The sequence below is a fragment of the Phacochoerus africanus genome, chromosome 2, assembly GCF_016906955.1.
Source record: "Phacochoerus africanus isolate WHEZ1 chromosome 2, ROS_Pafr_v1, whole genome shotgun sequence".
NCBI classification, from domain to species: domain Eukaryota; kingdom Metazoa; phylum Chordata; class Mammalia; order Artiodactyla; family Suidae; genus Phacochoerus; species Phacochoerus africanus.
This window is the reverse complement of record NC_062545.1, coordinates 28,114,746-28,141,651: the sequence shown is the minus strand read 5'-3', so window position 1 is coordinate 28,141,651 and position 26,906 is coordinate 28,114,746. Positions and strand designations below refer to the sequence as shown.

At 38.6% G+C, this 26,906-nt stretch overlaps 1 protein-coding gene across 2 annotated transcripts in view; it reads left to right on the top strand.

The window, feature by feature from the left end:
- The window catches only part of PDE7B (phosphodiesterase 7B), a 368,574-nt gene that overhangs the window by 97,918 nt on the left and 243,750 nt on the right, over positions 1-26,906 (top strand). Inside the window, exon 2 of one of the 2 annotated variants that reach the window (XM_047770129.1) lies at positions 7,929-7,989. In XM_047770129.1, the coding sequence (XP_047626085.1) occupies positions 7,929-7,989 (61 nt within the window). Of the gene's footprint in view, positions 1-7,907; positions 7,990-26,906 lie in introns of those variants that run through there. The other variant, XM_047770130.1, reaches the window with a different exon arrangement.

Below are 26,906 nucleotides of genomic sequence, written 5' to 3'. Positions count from 1 at the left end.
AGTAGCATCCAACATTCAGTCAATAGCTCCATCAGTGTCAAGAGGCAGTTGTGCCCAGAGCTGTCTAATCCCTGGGTCACTGTCATGGTGGTGTGTCCTTGGATCAACAATTCCAGTGATGACTTCTGTTTCTCCACTTTCCCAGTTGTAGTCCACCATCAGATCCCTTCCTGAGTCAATGTTTTAAAAATTTTCTAAGGCCATCCACAGCATATGGAAGTTCCTGGGCCAGGAATTGAATCTAAACCACAGCTGTGACCTATGCCGCAGCTGTGGCAACACCAGATCCTTCAACCCACTGTGCCAGGCCAGGGATCAAACCCACACCTTTGCAGCAACTTGAGCAACTTTGAGCAACTTGAGTCAGATTCCTAACCCACTGAGCCACAGCAGGATCTCTTTATGAGTCAATTTTGCATCTTTGTCTAAGTCATTTCTGGAAGCCCTGCCTGTAGTCTGTTCCTCCAATGATTTTCGAAGAAGCTAATGCCCTTTACTGATTTCCTTTCTACTAAAAAAAAAAAAAAAAAAAGGAGTTCCTGTCGTGGTGCAGTGGTTAACGAATCTGACTAGGAACCATGAGGTTTCGGGTTCGGTCCCTGCCCTTGCTCAGTGGGTTAACGATCCGGCGTTGCCGTGAGCTGTGGTGTGGGTTGCAGACGCGGCTCGGATCCCGTGTTGCTGTGGCTCTGGCGTAGGCTGGTGGCTACAGCTCCTATTTGACCCCTAGCCTGGGAACCTCCATATGCCGCGGGAGCGGCCCAAGAAATAGCAACAACAACAACAAAAAGACAAAGGACAAAAAAAAAAAAAAAAAGCTGTAAGTGCGAGAAGGAAATAATCAAAGAATCACAGCCTATTAATTAGTTGATGATAAGATTTAACATTACCTCCTTGCAAAAAAGAGTTATTGCTTCAGTGGAAACTAGGGAAAATCTGCAATCAACAAAGATTTATGACTTGGGTTTTATTTGTTTGCTAATGTTTCCTGCCACCCAAAAATATCAAGACACCTGACCTTAAAAGACTGGTTGCTATAGACCTGGTGAGAGGCTAACACACGTACACCTCAGAGATACAGTTCCAGATCACTGCAGTAAAGTGCTTATTGCCATAAAATGAGTCACACAAGTTTTTCTTGTTTCCCAGTGCATATAAAAGTTATGTTTGGAGTTCCCATCGTGGTGCAGCAGAAACAAATCCAACTAGGAACCATGAGGTTGTGGGTTCAATCCCTGTCCTCACTCAGTGGGTTAAAGATTTGGTGTTGCTGTTAGCTGTGGTTTAGGTCACAGATGCAGCTGGGATCCTGTGTTGCTGTGGCTATGGTGTAGGCTGGCAGCCGTAGCTCCTATTGGACCCCTAGCCTGGGAACCTCCATATGCCACAGGTGTGGCCCTTAAAAGCAGGGGAAAAAAAAGTTATATTTACACTATACTATCATTTATTAAGTGTGCAATAGCATTACGTCTTTAAAAATAATGTGCATACCTTAGTTTAAAAATACTTTATTGTTAAAAAATGCTAACCATCATCTAAGCCTTCAGTGAATCATAATCAGTTTGCTGGTGGAAGGTTTGAAATATTGTGAGAATTACCAGAATGTGACATAGACACACGAACGCTTTGGGAAAATGGCACCCATGGATTTGCTTGTTGCAGGATTGCCACAAACTTGCAATTTGTAAAAAACACAATAAAGCAAGGTACTGTAAAATGAAGTATGCCTGTACATTCAAGTGATAACAAATATTCAGGAAAAGAAAGCATATGAAAGCTTATTTGAAGCAAAAAAAAAAAAAAGCATTAACTGGTTTAAGAAAGTTAAAAGTGCAGCCAATTATGTGTAAACTTTTCACTGTCTAATTTTATTCTTTTGAGTTTAATATGGTGCTATTATTAATATGTGAATATTATTTTCACTTCACCTGTAACTTTCCCTTAGGAAAACAGGTTTGCTAAGTACTAAAATATGATTTTTTTAAATTACACTTAATATTATTTTTTCACAACTAATTTTATGATGAAAATAATGAAAAAAATACTGTCCAGTTAAGAGAAATATGCTTTATTGTACATTTTGCTGGAACACATAATTAAGCTAATGAAAACTAAATATTTTAATATAAGATTTTAATATACCAGTATACATGCTGTATTTTATAATATCCACCATGTTCTTCCTGACCAAAAGGCAAACTTTAAATTTAATATAGAAATTTCTAAGTAAACAAAATTTGCAGCTAACTTGCAAAATATTGACTTTTAAAATGAGAAGTAGTTCTTCATTTTTAATCTTAATAATATGGGCATTAAAATAGAATTAGAATGAATGAGTTCAATTCATTAATTCATATTTCTTATTATAATCTCATCTACAGTAATTTTAATCAGTACATTCTTGTCCATAAGGAATTAGTAACTAAATTTGCAATGATACTATGATATAGATAATTTCATCCTACTTACCAGATAAAAGCAAGTTTGGCAAAACTAAATAAATTGCACCTGATGGTATAGTAATTAAGTGCATGCAACAATAGGACTTGGGTTAGTCTAATCCAAGTCCTATGTTCTAATAGGTGGCAAGTCTTGCTAAGAGCAGTGGCTAATGAGTGAGAGGAGGGGATGTGAATAGACATGGTGTACTTGGCCAAAGCAATAACAAGGCCTGCAGGAGCCGATACTGGCGAATCTGTATAGTGGCCAAGCATTAGCTAAGCTGTCAGTTTTCGCTCTCTCACTCATTGGGGAAGAGGATTCTAGAGTGAGTGGTACTCTCTCTGCCTCAATATTCTACTCTCTTAAAAGAGTATAATCAAGAGTTTCATTTTGGCTCAGTGGTAATGAACCTACCTAGTATCCACGAGGATGTGGGTTCTATCCCTGGCCTCAGTCAGTGGGTTAAGGATTCAACATTGCCGCAAGCTGTAGCATAGGTTACAGACATGGCTCAGATCACATGTTGCTGTGGCTGTTGCATAGGTCAACAACTGCAGCTCTGATTCAGTCCCTAACCTGTGAATTTCCATATACTGCAGGTGTGGCCATAAAAAGCAAATAAAGTAAAATAAAAATAAAATCACTTTGCTGTACAGTAGAAATTGACAGCACTGTAAATCAACTATAATGGAAAAATAAAAATAATTCTTAAAAATCAGTATGAGATGGTAGATGGATAGCACTTAGAACATCTTAGCCCACAGATTGGGCTAAAGAAAGTTTAGCTAGTTCATAAATATTTATTAAGGGTCTGGTATCTATAAGGCACTAAGGTTTAAATGATGAGGCATATTAAAAATACCAACGAAGTGGTTTGATTCTTCATGGTCTGCAGGACAAATAGGCAGCACACCCCTGAGTTCACGTGTAGCATAGCCTACATGCTACGGGGAGAGAGAGTCTGTGCCTGGAGGCGCTCTCTGTTGCTTGCAGGGCTCCCGCCCCTTGGATGGGGATTTCTGTAACTATGCCCTGTTATTTAGGGGCAGTGCTATCTGGGAGTGATAGGCACAAGCAGCACAAGTTGGTCTCAATATTTTAGGCATAGAAGACAAAATAAAGATGGAGATTCTTAGGAGAGATGGGATTCTGAGAATTAGACGTGTTGCTGAAATTCAGACTCTGACCACTGGTGCCCAGTAGAAATGCGGAGACAGAGCTTGGGTGAAGGAGAAAAAAATAGCTTTATTGCTTTGCCAGGCAGAGGAGGACACAGCAGGCTAATGCCCTAAAGATTATGCCCTCCTTTGGGAGAGAATATGAAGTGGTTTTATAGTTTGGGAGTAGAAAACAGCGCTACAGATAAGGATGGGGTAGATGCAAGCTTTCATACTTCTTCAAAGTTAGTGTTTAGAGGCCACAGGGCTGCTTCTCATGGTCCTCCTCTATGTTTTTCATTTGTTGAGGGTTTTAGTTCTGTAGAAGGACTCAAAGATATTATTATGTGTATCCCTTAAAGAGGAACCAGGACTCTGCCCCAAGGCTACACTGTTGGCTCTTAACTGCTCTCCCCTGGTCACCGCATCCCCTCTCTTCCCTGATTAGCAACTGTTTGAACCTGCCCTTTGGAATTCTGGGAAGGTCATGGAGGCTGAAGCTTGTTCCCCAATAACAAGAAATGGGAGACACGGAAGGGTTTTTGTCCAGGAGCCTCACAAGGTCCTGCTCAGTTTCAGGGAGAAGGCTGGGGATCAAAGCCAGGACCATCCATTAACAAGGTGCTGGGCTTTGGAGTCCCAAGTAGAGTACCAAGAGACTGTTGCACCTGAGAACCCAAGGAAGCATAGGAACTTCCCCCATGAAAGACCCTGTGATTTTCTGAGACTCAGACCCTTTGGCTTACCCCAATTAATCTCCTAAACTGGGTCATCGCCCCGGGATGCACAGCAAGCACGGACCTGGCAGCAAAGGTCCCGTAAACACTAGTAGCATCAGTGAGAAAAGGCACTAGAAAAGAAATCTGGTTTCTTTCAAGTCCTGAGAACAATCAGATTCCCTTCTGGGCATTACTTAAAATCTGGCACCATCATCAGGTAACTTTACAAAGTGGAGCAATTAAAGAACTAGTTAGAGGTGCCTCAGCCATTTCCCAAGTAGTCAGGGAGATGAAGACAAGAAAGAGGACTGCTTTGTGGTCATTGGAAGGGCCACCACACCCACTCTTGCTGCTTGGTGATTCACCTGTGTGGTCACTGAACCTAGGAAGGCCATGACTTTTAAGGAATTCATGTTTCATAGGAGTTTCGGAAACTTCTCCTGGATCTGTTAGTTTCCGGGAAAGAGAGCAAGACCCCTATGGTAAAACCACACCCACGTCATCCGCATCTTTCGGGGCACACGTAAGGCTGCCCTTGGGCTTGGGTAGCTGGGGAAGTTAGCCACCATCTGCTACAAGTCCCTGCAATTAGAGAGATTCTTCCATCCTTGCACAAAGGTGGGCTTTAAAGTAAGGGATCTTCCAGAGTTATTTCCCTGTAGGACCCCAAACAAGGACTGATAGAGCTCCTTAGCACTTTGTTTCACCAAGAAGCTGAAAACACTTTGGAAACCTCTGATCTTTCAATTAAAAATAGTCATTAACTATTTCAGATCATAAAAAAATACCACTTTACAAAGTAGATAGGAAGTTCCAGTTGTGGCTTAGTGGAAACAAACCCTACTAGTATCCATGAGGATGTGGGTTTGATTCCTGGACCCACTCAGTGAGTTAAGGATCCATCGTTGCCACGAGCTACATACAGTGTAGTTTGCAGATGCAGCTTGGATCTGGTGTCACTGTGACTGTGGCATAGGCTGACAGCTGCAGCTCCTATTCAACCCTTAGCCTGGAAACTTCTATATGCTGGAGTGCGACCCCCCTCCCCCCCAAAAAAAGCCAGTGGAAGTTCCCATTGTGGCTCAGTGGTAACAAGCCTGACTAGTATCCATGGATGCAGGTTTGACTTCTGGCTTCGCTCAGTGGGCTAAGGATCCAGCATTTCCATGAGCTGTAGGTGGCAGACACAGCTCGGATCCTGAGTTGCTTCGGCTGTGGCCGGCGGTTGCAGCTCTGATTTGACCCTTAGCTTGGGAACCTCCATATGCCTCTGGTATGGCCCTAAAAAGAAAAAAAAAAAACAAACAAAAAAATAGGTAATGCAGGAAATGGATCCTGGCAATTTGAAAAGGGTTAACCTCTGCCAAAACATAAAGCAGGAACAGACAGTCAGATCAGACTCCATGGATCATTAATCCTCACATTTGCTCTCTGAACTGCTTTGTGGCATATATTAGCATCCCGATGTTATTTACAGAGAAATGAAGCCTGAAGAGATTAAATAGCATGATAAACATCACATGATATTCAGTTCAATAGATAAAGCTCATGATGTGTACTCTCCGTTTAGTATTCAGTGCCCTTCTGCAACCTCCAGGTGCACCCAGCCTTCCTCCTCCAAGATCCATTCTCTTGACATGCCAAAGAAGTCAAACAAGCCCGCAGCTTGCTTCCTTTCCCAAGTCCTGAGCCAACTCTGCATCTCTGTGCATGATGTAGATCATCCCATAAAATGGGTTGATTTGAATATAATTGGGTCATCCTTTCCCCTCTCAACCTACACTTCTGTGTGACAGAAGGTTTCATCGTTAGGTGTGAAGAAAGCCAGTCATCTTATCTAGGAATTGTTTTCCCCAGAAATTACTTTGTCTTTTTAATATATTAAATGTAGGTACAAAAAAGATTGATGAAAGTAGAATTAACCAAATTGTGAACAGTGAAAAGAAAGGAAAATGGATTAATGTAGATGTCCTCAGTCTTCCTAAGGACCAGGACATAAGAGGTGAAAATAAGTCCAGCTTCCATTAGCCCATGGCAGATGGATGAAGGGGAACCGTATGTGGAAGGCCATTTTTATAGTCACAAGGTTGCAAATGGGGGCACTATTTCAAGCATAGGAAACAGAATAATTTGAGGAACAAATCTTTATAGAAAAAGTTGATAAACGGCTGTATACACTCCAACATTTCATTACTCTCTATATCTTCTGACTACCCTGAATTTGATATTCCTTAGTCATTGCCTGTTTTTATGTTTTTTTCCATAAATTAATGTGTCCATAAAAATATGTGCTATTAGGTATTTTCAACTTCATAAAAAATGGAGATTTTTTTTGCTTTACATGATTTAAACATTATGTATGTTGTATATGATTTGAAAATTATATATATTTTATGATTTGAACATTATATATTTTCTATGACTTGAATATGATATAATTTACTATGATATATTTCTATTTGCATATTGTATATAATGTTTTACAGTATATATGTAACCTTAATTCATTTTCATTTTTAATTGCCACGTAGTATCCCAAAATATGAGCAACATATTATTTATGTGCTTTGTAGCCAAACATTAAAGTTTCTCTAGTTATCAGTCTAGAATATGTCATAGTGTATGCACATTTCAACTTAGTAAGAATGAAATCTAGTAAGTAATAAGTAGAAATCCAGTAAGATTTGTCAGTTTTTCTCCAAAATGGTCCTGCCATTTTACACTCCAACCCACAGTGTGTGGGAGTATCCACTTCTCTACATTTTTATAAACTAGTTATTGCCAGATTTCTAAGTTTTGCCACATCGGTTGTTCAAAATAAGCCTCATTTTGTCTTTTATTTGCTGGTTCCTGATTAGTAGTATGGTTGAATATATTATCTTGTTTTACTAAACATTCAGATTTCCTCTTCCATGAATTTTCTTGTTAATGTCCTTTATGCATTTTTCCAGCCATTACTTGTTATTTTCCTATTGATTTGGAGGATTTATTTATGTGTTTGGATTCTAACCACATGTCAATCATATACATAAATGTGGTCTATTCTTAAGTAGCTGATTGTATCTCTGGAGTTTGCCCTGCAAAAAATTTTAACAAGCAAGTTAAAATTAAGATGTAGATAAGAATGTTGATATTTCCATGGATCGATGCTTCTAGAAAAGCATTATGAATGCCACTTTTCATCATTTCCTTATTTGTTCAGAGTCCCCAAGTTCAGAGTTAAGTGTATGCACCTAGGTTTGTGCTTTAAGATATCTGCTTGATTGCAGAGTAGGTAGTTTAGAATAATTTCAGTACTGAATAAGAACCAATTTTGAGAGTGATTAACCTCAGATTATTAGTTTTAATAGACTACATATCTTCTATTGAAATAGAAGCCATTATGCACTGGGTGTGTCTCTGGCCATGACCCCTCAATTTACCTCTCAAATATTTTACTACCCAGGAAAGTCTCTGCTCAAGACCTAAGACCTAAGTCCCTAGATTCAGGTAATTAAAGAAAATATAAAGAGTAGAATAATGTTATGGTGATGTCAGGTTACATAGACATGTTGCCTTGGGGATACTGCTAGGAAATCTTAAAATAATGATGGCTTTCTTTCTGTTTCAGAGGTGTGGCGAAATCTTGTTTGAAAACCCTGATCAGAATGTCAAATGTGTTTGCATGCTAGGTAAGAAGTCTTCTCATTTTAAATCTATTAAGCATGTTGATGTCTCGTGGACTTACTGTCACTGTGTTGCCTTACTGGCCAACTGCCTCTTGTTCTGTGTTGCAGAGGCTAACAGGCTCTTTTTTTAGGTGTAGACAGCCATAACACATTTATAGGTGGAACACCTAGTGATGAAAAAAGGCTTTGATTTTAGTAAGTCAGGAACCATGCTTCTACATTTTTCAAAAATTTTCTTGAATCCATTAGCATGATGTAGAATTGGATGCTTTGTATTCAGGCAACTGTGATGAAAAAGTAAGAAGAATCACATTGTAATTCTTAAACCAGAGATGATAAGCTAGGCAAGTAAACTATTAGGTATTTATATCACAACACAAAGCCCTTATTTATAATACCTGGGAGAAATAGGCATTTGAACTACACTGAAGTCAGCACAACAGTTACCCTTACTATATTTGTAATAAAATTGCAACATTATAATGAATAATCACTTGTTCCTATAATACATTATCAGTGCCTTCCCCGAATTTTTTAACATTTAATATTCTATATATTCTATTCTTAATAGTCTATGAAGAAATGAAGTTGATATTATTTTCCTCATTTTGTAGGTTAGAAAACTAGTACAGAGAATATAGGTGATGCAGTTTCCCTCAAGGTGTACATTCAGATCATGATATGAAAGTTTCTAAAGTGTAAAATTTTAGATCTTGTGTTTAGCTTTTATTTAAGCCACTAAACTATGTCCAATATATTTTTTGTCTTTCACTATTTATAATTGAACGAAGTACCTAATTAGGACAACGGCTGAAGCAGCAACACACACCCAGGGCCAGAGTTCTTACCTTTGTCTGGTCTCTGCAGGTGACCACATGGGGCTTTGGAGCAGGACTCTCTAGGGGCAGGGCCACCTTAGAATATCTAGGCCTTTGTGGCTTGAAATGGAAGATTTGATATTTATGATTTTCTTTAGGGAATGTTCTTAAAATATCAATTTAAAAAATGTAAGCTAGAGAATTTAAAGCCTGAGAAAGATAATTCTGGTTGTTGGAATATTGTTGAAGATTCCCAAGTTGAAGAAGATATTCCCTTAATCTCTGGAGGAAATGTGAGAACATTAAATTGTCAAAGGAGGCCATGGATCAAGTCAAAGTTGAAAAATATTACTCTATCTACCCTGCCCTAGGAGATGGGGGCCTTGCCCATGGGAGTTGCAATGGAATCCTGTTATAGATGAAACAGTATTTTGATAGATGTATTTTACATAGCCCAGCTTCCTACTTTCCTTCCTTCCTTCTTACACATTTATACCCCACTTCATTGCACAAAGGATGTGAGCTGAATAAATTCCTTTGGTGAAATTAAAAATCTCTGAGGACCCTCCATATTTTTAACCTCATGAATTCCTTTGGATAAATTAAAAATCTTTGAGGACCCTCCATATTTTTTTTATTACTCAATGAGTTTATTACATTTATAGTTGTAAGTGATCATCACAATCCAATTTCACAGGATTTCCATCCCACAACCTCAGTGCATCCCCCCACCCCCGGACTGTCTCCTCTGGAGACCATAAGTTTTTCAGTGTCTGTGAATCAGTATCTGTTCTGCAAAGAAGGTCAGTCTGTCATTTTTTTCAGATTTGACATGTCAGTGAAGGCATTTGATGTTGGTGTCTCATTGTATCGCTGACTTCACTTAGCATGGTAATTTCTAAGTCCATCCATGTTGCTAAAAATTCTGGTATTTCGTTCCTTTTAATGGCTGAGTAATATTCCATTGTGTATGTGTACCACCTCTTCTTGATCCACTCCTCTGTCGATGGACATTTAGGTTGTTTCCATGTTTTGGCTATTGTAAATAGTGCTGCAGTGAACATCGGCGTACATGTGTCTTTGCGAATCATGGTTTTCTCTGGATAGATGCCCAGGAGTGGGATTCCTGGATCCAATGGTCGTTCCATTTTTCGTTTTCTGAGGCATCTCCATACTGCTTTCCACAGTGGTTGCACCAATTGACAATCCCACCAACAGTGTAGTAGGGTTCGTTTTTCTCCACACCCTCTCTAGCCCTTCTTGTTTGTAGACTTTTGGATGATGGCCATTCTGGCTGGTGTAAGGTGGTACCTCAGAGTTTGGATGTGCATTTCTCTAATGATGAGTGATGTTGAACATCTCTTCATGTGTTTCTCGGCCATCTGTATGTCTTCTTTGGAGAACGTCTGTTTAGATCTTCTGCCCATTTTTTGATGGGGTTGTTTGTTTTTTTTTTGGTATGAAGCTGCGGAAGGTGTTTATAAATTTTGGAGATGAATCCCTTGTCAGTTGATTCATTTGCAAAGATTTTCTCCCATCTGTGGGTTGTCTTTTCATTTTGTTTAGGGTTTCCTTTGCTGTGCAGAAACTTTTAAATTTGATTAGGTCCCATTTGCTTATTTTTGTCTTTACTGTCATTCTTCTAAGAGGTGGATGTGAGAAGATGTTGCTATCATTTATGTCAGAGAGTGTTTGGCCTATGTTTTCCCCTAAGAGTTTTATAGTATCTGATCTTACATCTAGGTCTTTCATCCATTTTGAGTTTATTTTTGTGTATGGTGTTAGGGAGTGTTCTAATTTCATTCTTGTGGCTGTCCAGTTTTCCCAGCACCACTTATGGAACAAGCTGTCCTTTCTCCATTGTATATCCTTGCCTCCTTTGTCATAGATTAGTTGGCTGTAGGTGCATGGGTTTAATTCTGGGCTTTCTATCCCTTTCCACTGATTGATATTTCTGTCTTTGTGCCAATACCATATGGGGTTTTGATGATTGTTGCTTTGTAGTATAGTCCAAAGTCAGGGAGCCTGATTCCTCCAGCTCCATTTTTCTTTTTCAGTGTCTTTGGCTATTCTGGGTCTTTTGTGCTTCCAAACAAACTTTAAAATATTTTGTTCAAGTTTTGTGAAAAATGTCCTTGGTAATTTGATCGGGATTGCATTGAATCTGTAGAGTACCTTGGGTAGTATAGTCATTTTGATAATATTGACTCTTCCAGTTCAAGAACATGGCATGTCTTTGCATCTATTTGTGTCATCTTTGATTTCTTTCATCAGTGTCTTACAGTTTTCAGAGTACAGGTCTTTTGTCTTTTTAGGTAGGTTTACTCCTAGGTATTTTTTTCTTTTGGATGTGATGGTAAATGGGATTGCTTCCCTAATTTCTCTTTCTGATATTTCATTGTTAGTATATAGAAATGCCGTCAATTTCTGTGTATTAATTTTGTATTCTGCAACTTCACCAAATTCATGGATGAGCTCTAACAGTTTTCTGGTAGAGTCTTTAGGATTCTCTAGGTATAGTATCATGTCATCTGCAAATAGTGATAGTTTGACTTTTTCCTTTCCAATTTGGATTCCTTTTATTTCTTTTGCTTCTCTGATTGTTGTGGCTAGGACTTCCAAAACTATGTTGAAGAGTAGTGGCAAGAGTGGACATTCTTGTCTTGTTCCTGATCTCAGTGGGAATTCTTTCAGCTTTTCACCATTGAGAATGATGTTGGCTGTGGGTTTGTCACATATGTCCTTTATTATGTTGAGGTGGGTTCCCTCTATGCCCACTTTCTGAAGGGTTTTTATCAGAAATGGGTGTTGGATTTTGAGAAAGTCTTTTTCTGCATCTATTGAGAGGATCATGTGGTTTTTATTCTTCAGTTTGTTAATGTGGTGTATCACACTGATGGATTTGTAGGATATTGAAGAACCCTTTCATCCCTGGGATAAATCCCACTTGATCATGATGTACAATCCTTTTAATGTATTGTTGGATGCAGTTTGCTAGTATTTTGTTGAGGATTTTTGCATCAATGTTCATCAGTGAGATTGTCCTGTAGTTTTCTTTTTTTGTGATTTCTTTGTCTGGTTTTGGTATTGGGGTGATGTGGCCTCATAGAATGAGTTTGGGAGTATCCCTTCCTCTGCAATGTTTTGAAATAGTTTCCGAAGGAGAGGTGTTAGCTCTTCTCTAAATGTTTGATAGAATTCGCCTGTGAAGCCATCTGGTCCTGGCCTTTGTTGGAAATTTTTTAATCACAGTTTCCATTTCCGTTCTTGTGATTGTTCCATTCATCTTTTCTATGTCATCTTAGTTTAGTCTTGGAAGATTTTACTTTTCTAAGAATTAGTCCATTTCTTCTAGGTTTTCTGCTTTATTGGCCTATAGTTGCATAAAGCATCTTATGATGCTTTGTATTTCTGTGATGTCCGTTGTTACTTCTCCTTTTTCATTTCTAATTTTATTGATTTTAGTCTTCTCTCTTTTTTTTTCTTGGTAAGTCTGGATAAGAGTTTGTCAGTATTGTTGATCTTTTCAAAGAACCAGCTTTCTGTTTCATTGATCTTTTCTGTGGTTTTCTTCGTTTCTATTTCATTGATTTCTGCTCTGATCTTTATGATTTCTTTCCTTCTACTAACTTTAGGTCTTTTTTGTTCTCTCTCTAGCTGCTTTAGATGTAAAGTTAGCTTGTTTATTTGGGCTTTTTCTTGTTTCCTGAGGTGAGCTTGTGTTTCTATAAACTTTCCTCTTAGAATGGCTTTTGCTGCATCCCCTGGGTTTTGGAGTGTCATATCTTTGTTGTCATTTGCTTCTAGGTATTTTTTAATTTCCTCTTTGATTTCTTCAGTGATCCATTGGTTGTTTAGTAGCATGCTGTTTAGTCTCTGTGTGTTTGTGTTTTTTGCAGTTTTTTTCTTGTTGTTGATTTCCAGTCATATAGCATTGTGGTTGGAAAAGATGCTTGATATGATTTCAATTTTCTTAAAGTTACCGAGGTTGGATTTGTAACCCAGGATGTGATCTATCTTAGAGAATGTTCCACGTGCACTTGAGAAGAATGTGTATTCTGTTGCTTTTGGATGAGATGTCCTATAAATATCTATTAAGTCCATCTGGTTTAATGCATCATTCAGGGCCTCTGTCTCCTTATTGATTTTCTGTCTGGTTGATCTGTCCATTGCTCTAAGTGGGGTGTTAAAGTCCCCCACTATGATTGTGTTATTGTTGATTTGTCCTTTTAAGGTCATTAGCAGTTGCCTTATATATTGTAGTGAACCTATGTTGGGTGCATAGATATTTAAAATTTTTATATCTTCTTGGATTGATCCATTGATCATTAGGTAGTGACCTTCCTTGTCCCTTAAAATACTCATTTTAAAGTCTATTTTGTCTGATATGAGTATTGCTACTCCAGCTTTCTTTTGATTCCCATTTGCATGGAATATTTTCTTCCATCCTCTCACTTTCAATTTGTATGTGTCCCTAGAAGTGAAGTGGTTGTCTTGAGGACAGCATATATATGGGTCTTGTTTTTGTATCCATTCAGCCAGTCTATGTCTTTTGGTTGGGGCATTTAGTCCATTAACATTTAAGGTAATTATTGGTATATATGTTCTTATTGCCATTTTATTAATTGCTTTGGATTTATTTTTGTTGTTCTTTTTTCTTCCCTTCTTCCCTTGTTCTTTCCTCTTCTGGTTTGATGACTATCTTTAGTGTTGTATTTGAGTTGATTTTTCTTATTTGTTTGTGTATTAATTTTAGGTTTTTGGTTTACAGTTATTCTGAAGTTTTGATATAAGAGTGTATATATGAGATTGTTTTAAGTTGTTGTTCTCTTAATTGCAAGTGCATCTCTAGTGTCCAGCTTTTGTACCCACCTCTTCTCAGGATTTCTGATTTTGGTGGCATAATTGTGCATGGATGATTTCGTATCTTTACTGTATATGTACCTTTACTGGTGAGCCTTGTCATTTGTGGTATTTTTGTTTCCTGTTGCTGTCTTTTCTTTTCTGCCTAAAGAATTTCCTTTTGTATTTGTTATGAGGCTGGTTTCATGTTGCTGAATTCTCTTAGCTTTTGCCTCTATGTGAAGCTTGATTTCTCCTTCAAATCTGAGTGAGAGCCTTGCTGGGTAGAGTAATCTTGGTTGGAGGCTTTTTCCTTTCATCACGTTAAGTATATCATGCCACTCCCTTCTGGCCTGCAGAGTTTCTGCTGAAAAATCTGCCAATAACCTTATCAGGGTTCCCTTGTAGTTATTTGTTTCTTTTCCCTAGCTGCTTTCAGTATTTTCTGTTTTTAATTTTGGTCAGTTCAATTAACATGTGTCTCAGGATGTTCTTCCTTGGGTTTATTTTATATGGTATTTGTTGCTCTTCCTGAATTTGAGTGACTGGTTCCTTTCCCATGTTAGGGAAATTTTTGGCTATTATCTCTTGGAATATTTTTTCTGTCCCCTTCTCTCTCTCAGCTCCTTCTGACACCCCTATAATACAGATGTTGGTACATTTAACATTGTCCCAGAGTTCTCTGAGACGCTCCTCATTTGTCTTCATTCTTTTTTCTCTTTTCCATTCTGCGTCCATAATTTCTACTAATCTGTCCTCCACCTTGCTTTTTCGTTCTTCTGCCTCCTGTATTCTGCTGTTAGCTGCTTCTAGTGAATTTTTTATTTCAGTTATTGTATTTTGTATCTCTTCTTGTTTAAGTTTTATATCTTATATCTCTTTGGTCAGTATTTCCTGTAAGTTATCCATCTTTGCTTCCAGTTTATTTCCAATGTCTTGCATCATCTTCAGCATCAACAGTCCAAAGCCTTTTTCCAGGAGGCTGAGAATCTCCCGATCACTTAGCTGATTTTCTGGGTTTTTTTCCTCCTCCCCCATCTGAGTTATAGTTCATTTTTATAGGCTTTTGGTGTGGTGACCTTTTTACAGATAGTAGAGTTGTAGCCTCTCTTACTTCTGGTGTCTGCCCCCCCTTGTGGCTGAAGTTGGTATGGGGGCTTGCTGTAGGCTTCCTGATGGGAGGGACTGATGCCTGCCCACTGGTAGGTAGAGCTGATTCCTATCCCTCTGGTGGGTGGGGCTTTGTCTCTGGATGGGATTAGAGGCAGCTGTGTGTCTGGGGGTCTTTAGGGAGTCTGTTTACTGAGGGGTGGGGCTGTGATCCCACCTGGATTGTTGTTTGGCCTGGGGTTTCTCAAGCACTGATGGATGGGGCCGTATTTTGCCCAAGTGGCCACCTCCAGAGAAAGGCACCCTTATGAATATTCCCCAGAGCTTTGTTTCCAATGTCCTTCCCTCACAACAAGCCACATTCACCCCTATTTTCCCAGGAGGTCCTCCAAGAACTGCAGTCAGGTTTGACCCAGATTCCAACAGAGACTTTGCTTTGCCCTGGGACTCAGTGCATGTGAAAGTCTGTGTGCACCTTTTAAGAATGGAGTCTCTGTTTCCCTCAGTCCTGTGGAGCTCCTGTGCACAAGCCCCACTGGCCTTCAATGCCAGATGCTCCAGGGGCTCTTTCTCCCAGTGCCAGATCCCCATGCATGGGAGTTTGATGTGAGGCTCAGCACTCTCACTCCTGTAGGTGAGTCTCTGTGAACCAGTTACTTTCCAGTCTGTGGGGCTTCCCACCCAGCAGGTATGGGGTTGCTTATATCACATAATTGCCCCTCCTACCTCTTGATGTGGCCTCCTCTTTGTCTTCTGGAATAGGGTATCTTTTTTAAGGTTTCTGGTCCATTTGGTTGAAGATTGCTCAGCCTTTAGTTGTGAATTTTGTTGTTTTTAGGAGAGAAGTTGAGCTCCAGTCCTTCTATTTCACTATCTTAATCCCATCTCCGACCCTCAATATTTTTAACATCATGATGAACCCTCTGTACTGTTGTGTATAGTGGTTGCTCCAATGAGCTTTTAATTATGTAATTGTAGTAATAGAATGAAACAGAGCATGGATAAATAGAAATAATCCTTAATTTTGACTTTAACCAAAATTTCACTCCTCATCCATCCCAACTTTGAACCACACTTGTAAGCATTTTAGCTTCTTCCATTTTCTCTGGCTGCCTTATTTGTTGGCAGCCTAGGTTATTGGTCTGATGACTCAAAAGCAGATAGCAAGATAAATAGAGGCAGGGGAATGTCTTAGTAATTTAGAACTCAAGAGTATCGGGTAATAAATCATCAAAGGTTGGTCGAGACCTAAAAACAATCTAAAAGAAAGAAAGAAAACAAAAACCAAATAAACACAAACACCATATTTTCCTCGTCTTCTGATAGTTCTTATTTTCTTGTACTTGTGTTTTAAACCCCTCTGTTGCAGTTCTTACATATTTTTATTTTAATTAAGATGGCATCTTTCTAGTAACATATCCACTGGAAAATGAACATTTTACTGGAAGCACATGAACCATGTACATAGCATAACTTCCATAAATACATTTTAAATAACCATTATTCCTTTCCCTTAACCATGAAAATGCCTCAAAATGCTAATAGGGCAGGATACAAATCAGAGAGAGAGATGGAAGCAGAAAAAATTCCATATGTCCCACCTTTGGTTTGGAAACCATCTCATCACCAAGTCAGATCTATTCATCAACTAACTCATTGAATTTGCACAATAACAAGGTAGATTGGTGCTATTGTAATAATCATTTTACAGGAAGAAAATTGAGGCAAATAGTCAAACACTATAGGTATCTTAATACCCTAAAATATTACTTGAAGATAGCTTCCACATGATCTACTAACTCACTCATGATGACTTTAAGGACACAAGCACATCACTTATTTTGATTGAGTTTTTCCTTGTACTGGATCCCAGGGGAATTGCTTGATTAGTTCATAGCTAGGGCAAATATAGCAATAGGCTGTCTGTTATTGCCTATAGACTTGATTCACTTAAAGTCAATCATCTTTCCATCTCTACTACATAATATGGTATGATTTATATAGTACCAGAAGACATTCCTTGCCACTAAATGCATTCTGCCAATAAATCTGCCAAATTACCCAAAACTAGAAAAATATTTATGTAAATCAGCTTTACATTACTACTGTTGTCATAATAATTACAATTAATTGAGTACTTCACTGTGTGACAGGGAAGTCCATTCTAAGCACCTTATATAATTAGATTATCTATTCTAAGTAAATTAAGACATGGCTTCTTTTTAAAATTTTTTATTATAGTTGATTTACAGTGTTCTATCAATTTCTGCTGTACAGCGAAGTGATCCAGTTATATATTTATATACAGTCTTTTTTTCACATAATCCTCCATCATGTTCTATCACAAGTGATTAGATATAGTTCCCTGTGCTATATCGCAGGATCTCACTGCTTATCCATTCCAAATGCAATAGTTTGCACCTACTAACCCCAAACTCCCAGTCCTTCCTAATCCCTCCTCCTCCCTCTTGGCAACCACAAGTCTGTTCTCCATGTTCATGAGTTTGTTTCTTTTCTGTAAATAGGTTCATTTGTGCCATGTATTGGATTCCAGATATGTGATATCATATGGTATTTGTCTTTCCCTTTCTGACTTACTTCATTTCTTCATTTAGTATGATCTCTAGTTCCATCCATGTTGCTGCAGCTGGCATTATTTTGTTCTTTTTTATGGTGGAGTAGTATTCCATTGTGTATATATACCACGTCTGCTTTATCCATTCATCTGTCGTTGGACATTTAGATTGTTTCCATGTCTTGGCTATTGTGAATAGTGGTGCAGTGAACATAGGGGTGCCTATATCTTTTTCAATGAAAGTTTTGTCCCTGCATCTTTTTCAATGAAAGTTTTATCTGGATATATGCCCAGAAGTGGAATTGCTGGATCATATGATAGTTCTATACTTCATTTCTGAGGTACCTCCATACTGTTTTCCATGGTGGTTATAACAGTTTACATTCCCACCACCAGTGTAGGTGGGCTCCCTTTTCTCCATACCCTCTCCAGCATTTGTTATTTGTAGACTTACTCATGATGGCCATTCTGACTGGTGTTAGGTGGTACCTCATTGTAGTTTTGATTTGCATTTCTCTAATAATGAGTGATGTTGAGCATTTTTTCATGTGCTAGTTGACCATCTGTATGTAAAAATATAGATATCTTTGACAATGACAGTGTGTTATTCATTTTATAGGTTTCATTAATTTATCTCATATCTGTTTTCTTACGGATATGGAACTAAGTAATACAAAGGAACCATGATAATGGAATTTTTTATTAGTTCAAGGTTGTGGGATAAATGAAGATGGAAGAGGAAGAACAATTATACATTTTACCTTTAAAGCAGACAGTAAATAGTTATTGAATGTTAAAGATATTACTGTGTCTAGTGAGCTTGAGTTACTCAGATAAAAAAAAAAATATGGCCTCAAGGATCTTAAATCTAAGAAGGCTTAGACTTTCCTGCTTATCTTTTAAAGATGGTTACTTCGAAATTTAATTGAAATGTTTAGCAAGTCCTTTGAAATCTTAGATGAAAGAGAATGCCAAACTAAAACTACTGTGGATGTCGAAACAGGTGGATCAATCCACCATTAGCAGGGGTCCACCTGAAGCCCAAGGGTTGCCATTTCACCACGATACTGTGCAAGATAATAAAAAAAGACGTGAAGTTGAATAGTTTTTCCCTTAAAAAAACAAGAGGAACTCAAGATGTGAACGTGTAACACTAAAACTGAGACCACATCTTGTATTTTATCATGAAGGGGCACCTAAGAGGATTTTACTTTTCAAAGTATATTGAAACTTTTAGGTACAAAAAGCCAAGCGTATTTAAGGAAATTACATAAAATGATCGATGGTGGTTGACTTCTTAGTTCATTTGCTGACTTTAGTCTGGGAAATGCTAAATCCTGGGAGAAGAAACTTTCTGAAAAGAGTTCCCAGTTAGACTTGGTGCCTCTTCTTTCCCTTATACTAAGAATAAGGTTCTTCTAACAGTAGGCTTTAATTTGTAATTTATAATTTTTGTTGGCTCAACTTCTCCTACTTCTTTATCAAGGTGTAATTTTACAATCTGGAATATTCAGTGGCCCTGCTTTTGTTTTGTGTGTGATGCCCTTTATGCTGATTAGTGTCCTATCATTTGAATGTAAAGTGCAGAATTTCTTTGCTGTTATGGCTTAGAAAGCGGTATTGTGAGGTTTCTGGGTGAAGTTTACTGTAAATCATTAAAAGAGATTCCCAGTTTTCAAAGCAATAGAATATGAAATCAATATTTTATTAACATTCGACATGAGCATGGAGATATTTGCTTTCTAGCCCTACCTCTGAAAAATTAACTGTGTACTTTCAGAAGTTGCCTCATCTTTTGGATTTCAATTTATAGTTTTTCTGCAAAGTGACAATAAAAATCTCTGTCCCTTCCAGCTCAAGGGTTGTCCTGGGGACACAGAAGGAGATGTTCTGTGAGAAGACGTCACCTGCTGTGATGCCCCAGATATGGCTTTTGCATCAGTAAATTAACAAATAAATAAAAACAATTAAAAATAAGCAAATTGGTGATGATAATAAATTAATAAATAGTAAATTATTTGTTGATGACATTAATAGTGTTTAGAAATGCAACTGAAAAGACAAAACATTATACAAATGTGAGGATAATTTTTTAAAATATGAGATACCGTCTTCAAAATTCTGTCATGCCTCAAAGCATCTTCTTTTTTTTTTTTTTTTTGTCTTTTTGCTATTTCTTTGGGCCGCTCCCGCAGCATATAGAGGTTCCCAGGCTAAGGGTCCAATCGGAGCTGTAGCCGCCAGCCTACGCCAGAGCCACAGCAATGCCAGATCTGAGCCGTGTCTGCAACCTACACCACAGCTCATGGCAACGCCAGATCGTTAACCCACTGAGCAAGGGCAGGGACCGAACCCGCAACCTCATGGTTCCTAGTTGGATTCGTTAACCACTGCGCCACGACGGGAACTCCTCAAAGCATCTTCTAATATTCATTCAACAGATATTCATTGAGTATCTACTATAGGCAAGTTACCTTGCTAGGCACTGTGAAGGCAAAGACCAGTGGAGCACAGGTCCTGCCCTCAGAGAATCAAGCCCCAAGCCCCCAAATCTGCAACACTAGCTTGAGAGTGACAAATGATAGAAGAGAAGTAAAGAGTGTTGAGACTTCTAAAGCTGAAGAGGGTGCATACAGCTGGGATATGAAGACACATGGACTGAGGTATGCAAAGGTCAAGAGAGATGCAGCATTCTAGGTGGACACATGACCATATTTAAAAGCCCAGATACAGGAAACTGAGAATGGAGAATGAAGTGTTGCAGACACAAGGAAGATGAAAGGATAAGTTGGAAAGGAATTTGAGGCCCTATTATAGACAGTTTTGACGCTTAACACTGGCTTTAAAAAGGACAGAAGTACCAAATAAAAGAGAGTTCCGGTCTCTTTTATTTAGTCAGAGAGTGTTTTTTACTTAGATAGAGAGTACTATAAAATACTTTCTAAACTAGTTTCTCCTGCTCAGTATTGAGTACAACTGTTCAGCAAATACTTCTAAAAGTAAATAAATTTAACCCAATGTATATTTGAACCTGATGACCTGAATTCTAGGTCTGATTTTTTTTTAAATACATGTCATCTTTTCTCTTAGATCTCAAATATCAGAGTATTTTATTTAGGAAGTACAACAGTATTGTCATTTTTTACACTAGAAAAAAATTAATGTTTTTTCACTTTTCAGAACTAACAAAATTCGGAGGTTTTATATTAATATTTTGCTCTTATCAGTGGCATCAGCCTATTTTTTATGTGGACAATTTGAGGTCTATAAATTTTTTCTTAAGAATTAATACACAATTTGTTTTAAGGCAAAAGAATATCTGCTGTCAAAGTAGGCTTCTCCTTTGGTGGTATAGTGAAAAGAACAGGGCAGTTAAAGACCTGAGACCAGCTAAAAACTGCATCATCATGGGCAAGTCACTCAAGAGTTGTAGAACTCAGTTTACTCTTCCCTAAAATGGAACAAAAAGTAATAATAGTGGAGTTCCATTTGTGGCTCAGAGGGTTAAGAACCCGACTGGTGTCCATGAGGATGCAGGTTCAATCCCTGGCCTTGCTTAGTGGGTTAAGGATCTGGTATTGCCACAAGTTGAAGAGCAGGTCACAGATGCAGCTTGGATCTGCTATTGCTGTGGCTGTGGCGTAGGCCTGCAGCTGCAGTTCTGATCTGATCCCTAGCCCGTGAACTTCCATATGCCACAGGTGTGGCCATTAAAAAAATAACAATAATAATAATAACAATATGATTATCTTCTAATTTTATTGAGGTTCAAATAACACAGTAAATATTAAAGTGTTTGGTAGATTTATAGAAGTTCTATAAATATAAATATTATTTTACTAGTACTAATAACTATAACTAATAACTAAAATGTTCTAAGTTTTTTAATTTTACTTAATATTAGAAGTGTTTTATGCAAACAGATAGCCTTGGTATCATTTCAATATTAAACTCTTTGATTTTGGTTCAAGTGAATATATATTTTCAAGTACATGTTTGCAATATAGGAATAAGCATAATATCCTCATAGGTTATTAAAGAAATATTATTTTAAGGACTGTTTTATCTGTAGTTAACTTTAAAAGTGAAATCTATGTTCAAAAACAAGAGTTTCCAAAATTGCTTATTAACTTTGATTTACCAAGATTAAAATGCTTTGGGAATTTGAATTAATTTTGACCTGCACTTACAAAGCACTTCATTCTTATCATGAGAATACATCATTTCACTCCTCCTATATGTATGTCCAAAGATGATATTTTTTAACTCTTTAAAGAGAACAAATTGAAACCTGGATATTCCCAAGCAAGAGCAGAGGGAATCTTATCTTCATCACTCAGCCAGGGCCCTGCCTGTGATACTTTTCAATGCACTTATCACCAAATGGCATATTTTATATTTGTGTGTTAGTTGCTCTCTCCCAGTCTCACTGCATCACACACTGGTATACACAGAATGTGAATGTAAATATTATGAAAGCAAGGCATTAGTTTATTCACTGTCCAGATGTGTCCAGCATCTGGAACAGTATCTAGTCACCTAGCCCCTTATAGAAGCTCAATATTTGCTGAACAGATACATACTGTTGCATTTTTGTCAAAACACCATAAGCATCTGCAGAGCATGGCCCCAGTATATCCAAGACTCATGGGTATAGCATTTAAAATCCTCTGCTAACTCAGCCAAGGGATGGGTCAGCTCCTAAGTGAACTAGTGGAAGTTTCCCAAGCATATCACTCTGGGTTATAGCATGAGAAATATTAGGCAATTAGAACCTATCTATCCTACGAATAGAGGTGATTATAAAATATTTCTTGAGCACTCCTCTATGCCCACCCCTCTGCCAGGTGTACTCACTTGGAAAGTTGATGTAATAGTGAGCAAAACAGAATCCCTGTCACCATAGTTTATTCTGCAAATGGAACACTGGGTTGAGAAAGCAGGATTAGAATCATTATTTTGTCTTCTCTGCATTTATAAGAATATACAGAAAATTGTTTCTCCCTAGGGTTTGTAATGTAAAAGGCTTTCCACATGCCCTTACTGCCTTTGAAAAATTTTTATTTGGAAGTCCATATTGCCTTGCATAAGGAAAATAAGTCTACTATTTTCATGGTTATTTTCCATGGAATGTGGCAGCATTTCTACAGCAACAAAATACCACGTTTGGTTGCAGCTGGGAGGCACAGTTCATATCAGAGCTAGCTGCAGAACAACAACACAAGCAAAGCCCAAATAATCAGAACTGAAGTTATCAGACCCCAAAAGGATATAGGTGTCAGTCTTGTATTAGCTTCATTTTCTGTCTGAAGGTAGAGAAAAATGAGATCTATCATCCTTCATACAAGCTACACTTCATAAAATGTATTCAATCAACAAATATCAACCAACAAACATTTATAAGTACATATTTAGTGCCAGGGTAGGGATGCAAAAACATTGAATTTCTGTTTCCTGCCCTCTAGAAGCTCCTAGTCTAGTGGGGCGTGGACAGCTACACCAACGATGACAGTATACTTTGAGAAACCATAATAAGGATGGGCCAGGGTCTTATGGGAAGGAGAAGGGTGTCAGGATGAGCCTGGGCAGGTAGTGATAACAACTTGAGTGTCAAATAAAAGCAGTGCACAGCTCTGTGAAGCTGGAAAGGGGCTGCCTGCTGTGAAAGGCATTGACATGTCTAGATTACAGGAGCAACGCATACAGAAAGCTTAATATGACCACTTATAGAAAATGTAAGTCATTCTGCCTACCAAGCAGATTAAGAAGAAAGAAATGATAAGATAATCAGTGTGGAGAGGAAGATGAGGCAGATTATAAGGGACCTTATAACAGGACAAAAACTATTTAAGGATGCTTAAGAAGAGGAGCTACAATGTGAGATATAAGTTTTAGAAAGATCACTTGGCAAGAATAGAGAACGTACTAGAGGAGAACAGACTAAAGAAAGAGACCTGTAGCAATAATTGGGAAAGAAATGATGAGTTGTGCCTGAACTGGACAATGTGAGGAAAGACAGAACGTACAAGATTCAGCAGACTGTGAAAGAGGGTGAAGGACTTTATAATAGAATGATTGTAGAAAATGTAGTTAAAATATAGAGAACAGGCAGAGATGCTGTTTCCCCCCCACCTTCCCCTAGTGGAGAATATTAGAGAATCAGACTTGCAATTGGGGGAAATGATGGATTAAGTTTGGACATAATACACTGAGATGCCCAAGGACTTCTCAGGTGCAGAAGGGAATCTGGAGCTCAGAAGAGTGATCTGGTGGTAGGCAGTGTGACACCACATCAGTGATGATGTCACCCTGGGGAGGTGGTGGGAGTGAGATGGGGATGCACCTTGGAACATGTGGAAGCATCACACTGAAGGGTTGGGCAGGCTCAAAAGGAATCTAAAGAAGCCTAAATAAGTAGGAGATTAAGAACGAAGAGACAGAAAGAAAAGGAAAACAAGGGAGAACGCTATCATCTTGGTCAAGAGAAGAGGCTTTCAAAGGAAGGTCAAGATAAAAATGTGAAATATCATTCAAGTCAAATGAGATCGAGCCTGAAAGGCGTTCTTGGACTTGGTAACCTGAAAGTAGAGCAGGAGCATAACCAGTGGAAGGGCGGGGCAGGGAGGCCAGCATGGAGCTACAAGAAGAAAGCCAAAGAGGGGCACTACTCTCTTAGGAAACCTGTCTGAGAAAGGAAAGTGGGTAATATGACAGTGCCTGGAACAGGTTCTTAAGATAGGAAAGATGAGAGAATGTTCTGATGCAGAGAAGAAAAAATTAGTGGAGGAAGTGGTTGAATATTTCTGAAGAGAAAGAGAGTAACAGTGAGCCTTAAACCCCCTACCAGTGCAACTGAGAGAAGACGGTGGTGGTGGGAAAGGAAGACTGAGGTTGGAGACACATTCCTTGGGGTGACACATATCGCAGGGCAGAAACTGAGGGGATTTCCATCTAACTGCTTCCCTTCTTTTTAAGAAGAAAGCATGATACTCTGATAAGGGTAAGGAGAGAGGCCGAGTGCAGGCAAGCAGAAAGAGGTAGATGAAGTTTGAAATTAACGGAGGAAATAAGAAAGAACTGACTAGGAGTTGCTGTTGTGGCTCAGCAGGTTAAGAACCTAACATGGAGTCCACGAGGTTGTGGGCTCGAGCCCTGGCCTTGATCATTGGGTTAAGGATCCAGCATTGCCACAAGCTCTGCATAGGTTGCATATGTGACTCAGATCTGTCATTGCTGTGGCTGTGGCATAGGCCAGCAGCTGCAGCTCCGATTCAACCCTAGCCTGGGAACTTCCATATGCTGCAGGTATAGCTCTGAAAAGAAAAAAAGAAAAAAAAGAAAAAAAGAAGGAAGGAAGGAGGAAACTGACTAGAGAGAGGTAAGAGGGTATTATTTGAAGCAATTCTAAAGTTAGAGCCTATGAACTGAAATATCAATGCTCACTCATTAAAAAATAAGGAATACGTTAAACACACACTGTATGTTCCAAATGCACATTTCAGAAAAGCAGCTACTCCTTGCTGGTGAACACACTTCCCTTCCCTTTTCTCCTTAGCTGTCTCCCTCTCCTGCCGTGGTCAGGGGGGCTGCCTTGTTCACCAGCTGTGAATGTTGAGTCATTTCTCCATTTTTTTTTTGTCTTTTGTTGTTGTTGTTATTGTTGTTATTGTTGTTGCTACTTCTTGGGCCGTTCCGGCGGCATATGGAGGTTCCCAAGCTAGGGGCTGAATCGGAGCTGTAGCCACCGGCCTACGCCAGAGCCACAGCAACTCGGGATCCGAGCCGCGTCTGCAACCTACACCACAGCTCACGGCAACGCCGGATCGTTAACCCACTGAGCAAGGGCAGGGACGGAACCCGCAACCTCATGGTTCCTAGTCGGATTCGTTAACCACTGCGCCACGACAGGAACTCCCATTTCTCCATTTTTGCCTATTCTAAGGGAACTATTCTCCATCTTATGTAAATATCTTTGTATCCCTAGCACCTAGCATTGGCCTAAAACTCCACAGAAGCACCAAAAAATTCATAATAAAGATATAAAAAGTGTAAATTTTGTATTTGCCCCATTTTTCTCCTCTGACCTCATAGTGCCTCAAGAAGGCTCTTTTCTAACTTGTCTTGGCCCAAAATGGGATGCCTCCACTTCCAGCTCCCAGTTGTCAAGAAGACCAAAGATGATAAGAAGCAACTTGAGCAGACATTACTGATGTCTCCTAAGCTGGGTCCACCTTGGCCATCAAAACTGCCTCTTCCTGGAGTTCCCTGATGGCTCAGCAGGTTAAGGAAGGATCCAGTGTTGTCACTGCTGTGGCTCGTGTTACTGCTGTGCCTTGGATTTGATCCCTAGCCCAGGAAATTCCCCATGTTGAAGGTGCAGCCAAAAAAAAAATTTAGTAAATTAAAAAAAAAAAAAAAACTATCTCCTCCTCCTCAGCCACTCCCTTTCCAATTCACTTTCCCCTCTCACAAGTTCATTCAAAGGCTTTTTGCTCTCAGGATGAGTCCCGCTAGGAATCTTCAATACGTCAAACTATGTTTTTTATAGTGTTTTACAGATGATGTCATTTGTGCCTTGACCCCAAAACAATATTGAACTTTTTACTGGAAGGAATACAGGTTATGTACTTTACTTTGTTGTAAGGTTAAATCTTTTTAACAGTCAAATTATTCATGACCACTAGCTCTTCAGCACAGCTTAAGGAGTCCCAACCTGTCAATTGCAAACCAGCTGCCTCTCCAGCTCTAAGTATATAATGTTTTCCTTTTTTTTTTTTTCCCCACTGTGCAGCAAGGGGATCAAGTTATCCTTACATGTATACATTACAATTACATTTTCTTTCCCCACCCTTTGTTCTATTGCAACATGAGTATCTAGACAAAGTTCTCAATGCTATTCAGCAGGATCTCCTTGTAAATCTATTCTAAGTTGTGTCTGATAAACCCAAGCTCCCGATCCCACCCACTCCCTCCCCCTCCCATCAGGCAGCCACAAGTCTTTTCTCCAAGTCCATGATTTTCTTTTCTGAGGAGATGTTCATTTGTGCTGGATATTAGATTCCAGTTATAAGTGATATCATATGGTATTTGTCTTTCTGGCTCATTTCACTCAGTATGAGATTCTCTAGCTCCATCCATGTTGCTGCAAATGGCATTATGTCATTCTTTTTTATGGCTGAGTAGTATTCCATTGTGTATATATACCACATCTTTTCTAATGTGTACAGATTGTAAATATTCACAAATGAAGTAATTTTCAAAGAAAGAGAGAAAAGTAATATATATTATAAAAGATACACAAAAAGGTGATTTTAGTTAAACATGTGCTCCCATTAAATCAATTGCTCCCTTTGAACTATAACATTTCTTTGTCATATCTAAATGGCCAAGATAATTTATTAACTTGCCAGGAGATCACCTCCAATGAGACAGATAACTAATGGTAAAGAAAGCTTAGTTTCCATAAGCCCAAAGCTTTCACAGGTTAATGCAAGTTTTCAACTTTGTGAAGCTGGCTTGGACACTATCAAAATTAATGACTCAATTTTTTTTTTTGCTGCAAAAATCTTAAAGGC